Genomic DNA, 7,508 nt, shown 5'->3' with positions numbered 1-7,508 from the left:
CAACCCACATGTATATAGTCATGGCCTACTGATCATAAGATAAAGCTGGGGAGCCAAATTTGTCACAGAGATGAGGAAATCTTTAAAAACCATCAGTGGTGTGGCTCTATAGACATCGCAATGTCAGCCACTCCATCTGTTGGCACGCCACTTTGGTCCAGATTGAACTATCTGAACTACTATTGGATGGATTGCTGTGAACTTTGTACAGACATTCGTGGTTTCTGGAAGATGAATCCTAACAACTTTAATGCACTGTGGGCTTTTTCTCAAGTGTCACATTCCGGGTTGACATTTGTGGCAAGTGGAGTTACGAATGACCGAAAAGTTAAAGCTAACTTTTAACTGTTTGATGGTGTGATTTTCAGTTCCTCCATATTTCTCCAGTAAAGGGTCTGCTTGATGATTCTGGCGAAAAACCAAACAACAGAAGCTTCTGTCTTGCCAATGAAACTGAGAAAACCCCTTTGATGCCTAAGCTGGAAACCACTGAATGGATACACGCACGTCTGACTGACATATATTAACAGTTGCCCCGTATTGAGCGAAATTACTGTCACTGTTGCTGCTCTCAGCAGTGCAAGAAATGGAGTTTGGTTCTGAGAGAAATTTGTCACCACTTCCTGTACCTACTCGCAGTGATTTATTTCATGCACTGGTAGACAACTGTTCAGTCTTTGCATCCTTTGTGAAATTATCAGCAGTTTTCCCATGACAGTTAAGCTGCTGGTAATAAACAGATGCACGCAAGCAAATATGAATTCCCATGTATAGTCACACAAATGCAACATAATAACCTCCTTTTACTGTTCATTATTTTGTCATGGGAATAAACAGGGGGGGTAAGATACATCTTTTCATACACATATCACCTTTTATCTCTTGTGTTTTGACAGGAAAACAAAACAAAATTTAAAGAATATTGTTTGAACCACTTGTTTTTTTCATTACCCCACCCCCTTCTTTTCTGCACCTATAGGAAGAAAAGTGCACACAGCTTCTGCACATGGTACAAAACCAACGCAGGTTTATATAAGGACAGACTGTGGCTTGAAGAGTTTCACAGAAAACAACAAGGGGGTTGACGGTTGACTGGTGGCCAGTATCTCAATCAATTGGGTTAACATAGCAAAAACAAGTCTTTTTCTGGAGACTAAGTAGCAGATGAAGTGATTAAATGTGTTAAAATTCAGAACAAATACTCCATTGCACTGCTAAACTGCATGCATGCAGAAAGTGGTCAAGCTTTAGCCACTTAGAGATTAAAAAACCTATGTATGAAAACAAAGACACTGGAGCAGTCATAGATGTATTTGGCCTGTGAAACCATACTATTGTTAATACACTCTGCAGTTTAAATTTGAAAACAGCTCATATTAAATCCTCTTAAATATCTATAATTGTTAAAATTAATTGCATGAATTGAGGCCATATTTTGACACTGAGATCATACAGTCCCACACCATGTAACTGTGCAGCCTTTCATCGTCTATGAAGAAAGGCATACACTTCAGTGATCTATGCAGTACTATTGCAGTATGGCGCCCCCTTGTTGTACCAGTCAGCTCTGTCATTATCTATTATTTCCTCTTAATTCTTCCACCTTATTGTTTATCGGTGTCAAAACATCATGAGGCATGTTTTCAGTCCTTCACAGGGGATATTTACTGTTTGATATTTCCATAAAGGCCAGAACATGTAGCACAGGTCGAATATTAGAATGAAATCATAGGTTAGAATGCAAATTTCAACCCAGTGAATTCACTTGATGTTTAGATGAAAAGATAACAAATATACCCTCAACCCAAAGTGAAAAATTAAAAACGATCACCACACATACACTGTATTTGGTAACAGCTTTTATTACCCCATACTTTGCACAATACAAACAAATGCACATCTAGTGTAATATAGGGTAGATGTATCATACTCTACAAGAGCATTACTTCATGAACATCATGTATATATTTATTTTTTTTTCTGTTACACTCCATCACCCACAGCAATACGAAAAGTACACAGTTAAAGATTCCAGACAAAAATATTCTATGCCCTTTGTGTAGGGAAGTAGGGAAATCGTTTTAGATCACTATCCATGTCACTCTATATGCAAGAGCAGAAAAAATGAACGCACTAAGTAATCTGGTATATTTTCGATGATCAGACTTTCACAGAATGTCAGATCATTGGAAATATTTGTGTGAGAAAAGTGTTTAGGTAACAAATTAAAGCAAAGGGTTGACTTCAGAGCTGCTCGCTATTAATAATAAAAAAAAATGAAACTGGCTAGGGGATTGCTTGGGTCTAACTCAATCATGTTTCACTACAAAAGGGGCTGCTAAAATTAAGACAGATCAGCAAAATATCAATAATCAATTACCTGGTGCTAGAAAGCTAAACATATACCTATAACCATCTGATTAGATAAGACTGCAAAGCTTCAGGCAGACAGTACATATCTGTCCAATTCAGCAAATGGACAAGGCCTCTTTAAATAGGGACGTGATAGTAATTGCATAGAGCACTGAGGGAAGTCTGCTAGCTACTGTAAGTGAGCCCCAAATTGAGACGTAGAAAAAAAAGCACAGCTGAAAAAGGCTATCATTTGTCACTACTTCATTTTTCGTGTTCAGTTGTGTGCCGACCTCCCCGCGCCAGCTCTTTACTAAAGCCAATAACTACTGAAGATGCCAGATAAAGCATGAATAAACAATTCCTCATGGAAGTGCTTTTTTCTGTCTCTCTTGTCTTACAGCAGTAGAGCTGATGGTCTCTTGTCCAAGTCATAAATTTTCCTGTCTCACCCTCTGGACACCTGTTTAACCAGCTGTCTTGGGTAGAGCTCATTCATTGGGTTCATATCTGAAACAGACAAGCAGTACAAATCTGAAATTAGACACATTTCTTTGTAAAAAAGCTATTTTTACAAGTAAAAATGATTGAAATGATGATTTGTTTGTAGTGTTTTCAAGTTTTTTGACGTGTCCATATATTCGTCAGGCAGTTATTGCCCTTCTAAGAATGGAAGACTCTGGAGGGAGATGATATTCGCATTGCTTACCTCTGCAATCGTTTTCTAATATCTTTGATCTGCTCATTCTTCTTGGTTAGGATCTCCTTCATGTTGCGGTAGGCCGCAGTTTGCTGGAACTTCTTCTCCAACTCCTGCACACCATACCATATGAAAATGACGGCACAGAAACTGAATGCACCTATACCAACGGTCTTAAAAACGCACCAAACTGAGCAGTATAACAAGTTCCAACATATTTGAACACTTCTGGGTGTTAATTTCCGATGCTGGTTACGGTCAGTTGCAGGTAAACGCCACAGTGACGTACCTTCTCTGCCATGGCCAGCTGCTCCTGCACTCGCAGAAGCTCATGTTTGGATGAAATCAGGTTCTCCTGCAGATCCTTCTGGGAGACAGCGTTGGCACTAAGAGACCGTTCATAGTCCTCCCTTAGAGCTTCCACTGTGTCCTCGAGACTGCTGATCTCCTGGGATTTAGCAGCCAGCTTGAAGGTAAAAGAAACAACACACAAGTTATGATTGAATTCAATCTTAACTTAGCTTAACTGCGACTACATTTTTACACTACTTAATGTCTACCCTATTTCTATAAACGGTGACAGACAAAAGCAACAGAGTGGTCAGCTGGATACATACCATTTGAGGTCCGAGTTAGCAGATAAAACCAAATAACAGCACATTTTCAGATGCAAAGCAATAGCAAAATGAAAAGCAAACTCAAAATGTCACAAGAGAAGAAGACTCCAAACAGTACCTGCTGTTCACCGTGCACCTTCTGAAGGTCTTTCAGAGCTCTCTCTGCCTTGGTTTTCTCATCTAGCGCGCTCATTGCCTAAGAGAATTAATCAGAGCACAAAGTTAACAACATAAACAAGAGGCGTTGCGTTTAAAAAACATATGGCTAATTGTTATACCTGAGATTCTAAAGTCCGCAGTCTGGCTTTCAGTTTATCATTTTCCTCCTGTAGTCTCGTTATCTCCTGAAGAAATATCAAGGTAGGTGTTAATGAGTGTATGAATACGATAATTCTTTAATTAATCTGTAAATATAATTCATGCAATACATTTCTTTACCTTGTTAAGAAGTTCAGACACTCCACCTTCATTCAGAGGCGCTAGCTTGGGTTTGCTTGTTTCCTGGTTTATCTAGGAATAAAGTTAACAATTTACAACTTTATAACAATGACGGGGCAATATTAACTGTTAAAACATGTCGGCTGTATCTTGCTAATTTTGTGAACACGAGACGCATTTTTATATCTGTCTAGTCTTGATTTTCTGGTGGTAAGTGTTACCATAGGCTCTACCTTTTCAGAAAGGTGTGAATAGCTAAACCCATGAAAGAGCGGCGTATCGCATTACAAAGTCGATTTTTGTTTTTCTGTGCATCATAAAACCACATGTCAACCTCAGTGATGTGTAACTTCTGTGTGTGAAGGGCAGGCGGCCTGACATAAAACTACTGAAAATGCAAAGAAACGCTGCACTGCTCTCTAGTTACTGAATTCCACGTGGGCATAAATATCCTTTGAACACATGATTAATGACATCTACATTAACGGGGACGTTTGAAGGTCTACCTGTGATTGAGCTGCACATTACGCTCACCTTATCGGTGGTTTTAAAGTCGGTCTTCTCAAATTCAGCCACTTGTTCCAACAGCTCCCTATACGGGTAGAAAGAGATGAGAATTGGTGGCAGAATAATTAAGAAACGGAATAACGGAATACAAAAAAGTTTGAAATCTTATCAAATCAATTTTTTAAGATTCAAATGAAACCTCCGTCTGTAAAACACAAATTACAGAAAGTTATTGTCGATGTTTTGTGAGCAACACTGAATAGAAACTTATCTCATCATCTGTAGTATCTCTAACTGTCACCTTCCCACCACAATGTTGATGTTTATGTTTGTAGATATTTAAATCTCCAATTTGGCAGTTATGTATCTTTGGCATGAAAATTAACACCCTTGTTCTTGATGGCAGTTTAGCACTTATGATATAAGACATATGCTTGTGGTAAACAGAAGAGTTCTCTGAAAAGCTTAAATGTGGTTTTTAAAAAAGCAGCTGAACACACGTAGCGTGTGACATGGGGCGTACTCCTTGCTTTAGACACAGTATCAGTCACGTAGGGCCCTGTAAAAAAAAGGGTTAGAGCTTGTTTATCCACCCACTATGTGCATATTACAAACAAAGAAACTCTTCCAAAACACACACGGAGTTTTACCAAGGTGAAAGGTTACAGAGGTCAGATGTTACTTAAAGGTGAACTGAATTATTAATTGAATTATTAACTGAATGATTACAGAAGCACTTTCAAACCTGTGCACCTGTACTGTGGAGCTTTACAATTATTTTATTAGCATTAGTTCATAACAAGTTAACAGTGAGAATTCATACACTGCAGAAGTATGAATTTTATGACCTTTTGCTCTGAAGATCAGATCAGATATTGTGAATGTAGTGAATGTGGAAAAGTCTTGCTTCCTCAATCTCACTGGTAAAAAGAGGAACAGTATGACTTGTGCTTCGGGCTTCAACCTGACATTCAAATTTGTAATTCAAAGCCAACCTTTCGAAAAAGCTTCACGGATTCCTGTAAGTTGCCGCTCTGTGACGTATCGCTAATCTCGATAACAACCAAGTCCTGACTGTATTTGTGCCAAATAAAACGTTGATGTATCCTTTGCCGAAATGTCAAGAGTGCAAAGTACATTCTGGCAACAGCTCGAATGTGATTTATCTTTATTATTGGTATCACATGTACGTGCCCGCATCGCTCTATGTTCAGGCCTGTTATATGGAAAGAAAACACTCCAAGGCACCTTTTGGCATTGTTGCTTAGTGACAACAGCTAGAAGTTTGTCTTTTAGGTGATTCTGTTTTACTGTATGGACTTATGGGAAAAAAATAATAATATTAGCTTTATAACTGATTAATAAAACCAATTAAATAGCAGTTCAATAGATATTATAAATGTGTAAGAATACGTAAAATTGAAATTGAAGTGTAAGGAGTACAGAGTTTTTCCATTTATCTCTAGTGTTAACTAGCAAAGCAGATTGTTTTACTTTTAGTTGAAACATTTTTTAGATATCTTCTTAGACTTTTGTAATTTAATATTTGAGAGCCTAATAGAAACCAAAATTTTATTTGGAGAGTTCAAAAACTCAAAAGCGCCCTCAAAAGCCTGCCTATCAATAGTTTCCACACTTTAAGATTCATTCTACTTACCTTTGTTATATTGGGCTGATGGTAGAAGACTGACAGTATCTTTTTTTGTAATTTGGGTGAATTGACCTTAAAATATAGAGAGAATGTGGCAGAGGTTGTGGTTCAGGCTAACTGAACGTGACTACAAAGAGGAAACCATTGTAATGGAAAAAAAAGGGTTAAACTCACATAGCGCGTGCGACTCTGTGGCTTGGCAATGACCTTTTTGCCTGGTATGTAAAATGTAAGAGATCTGAGCCTTGACAGCAGTGAGGAAGTGGTGTGGTACACAGAGTACACCTTCATGTTCATGTATTACGTATTTAGAGGCCTAGTTCATTTCTTACTTGGAGTGGTACTCTGTGTGACCGAGACCCGTCACATAATTTAAAATTAGAGCAGCACAATTAATTGAAAATATCTTGAGATGTAAAACATGAACAGAAAACATCTTTGTTTTTTATACAGACTCCGACAAATATCAAATGTTTTCATGAAAATTGCAAAAATTACCACCATTCCCTGTATTTATGACTCCTATCACAACCACAATAACAAAATAATAACAATATGTTTTTTCCATATCATTCTTTTTTTTTAATATATAATTTAATCTGCCTTACTGTCATTGCATCAGAGCCGCCAAAGACGAGAGAGATAATTTTTTGAGCGCAAGATCCACATCTTATAAGAACGAGATAAACATTTTGCGCACTAAATAAAAAATATTATCTTTGAGGACTTTGGAAGCGCTGTATATTTCATAATATCTGAACGAGAACATTTCGTACTCTTGTGGGAGCAAACCTGACTATGTCACCTTTTATCGAATGTTTCCTGGGTGCTTTTAGTCTATTAACAATCACCAGTACGTCTGAACCTGACTCTCCCTCACTGCTCACCTGTTCTCCAGCTCTGAGATATCGCTCTGCAGTCGAAGATAAAACTTCTCGGCCTGTGAGAAGAGCTGCCTGAGCAGCAGCACATTGGTGTGGGCTGTGTTGATGAGCTCCATCTCCACCTCCCCACGCACCACCACCTGCAGCCCATCCAGCATCTCCTTCACTTCGTCCACTGTGAAGGTTTCATCCACCAGCCTTCAGGGAGAAGCATACACACACGTTAAAAGGTCCACCTCAACTGGAAAGCACTTAAATGTTGTGTTATATATATATTTTACTTCTATTAAATATGAGTCTTAGGCTAATTAATTAATTTACTGTTTCACTTTTCTATTTTGCACTACCATAAGTATTGT

At 38.2% G+C, this 7,508-nt stretch overlaps 1 protein-coding gene across 1 annotated transcript; it reads right to left on the bottom strand.

Annotated features, from left to right (window-relative positions):
* Positions 1–1,851: 1,851 nt before the first annotated feature.
* On the bottom strand, positions 1,852–7,347 carry lztfl1 (leucine zipper transcription factor-like 1; the record flags this gene model as incomplete). The annotated part of the gene is given in 8 exon segments (XM_035653670.1): positions 1,852–2,862; positions 3,062–3,165; positions 3,342–3,518; positions 3,788–3,865; positions 3,948–4,013; positions 4,108–4,179; positions 4,642–4,699; positions 7,153–7,347. Coding segments are annotated over 8 exon segments (769 nt in total), but the record flags the coding sequence as incomplete, so codon positions are not given.
* Positions 7,348–7,508: the final 161 nt, after the last annotated feature.

This window comes from Morone saxatilis, unplaced genomic scaffold, assembly GCF_004916995.1.
Source record: "Morone saxatilis isolate NCDOM2014 unplaced genomic scaffold, NCSU_SB_2.0 Contig0, whole genome shotgun sequence".
Classification (NCBI taxonomy): Eukaryota; Metazoa; Chordata; class Actinopteri; family Moronidae; genus Morone; species Morone saxatilis.
The sequence above is the reverse complement of the archived record's forward strand: the minus strand, read 5'-3'. Positions and strand labels throughout refer to the sequence as shown.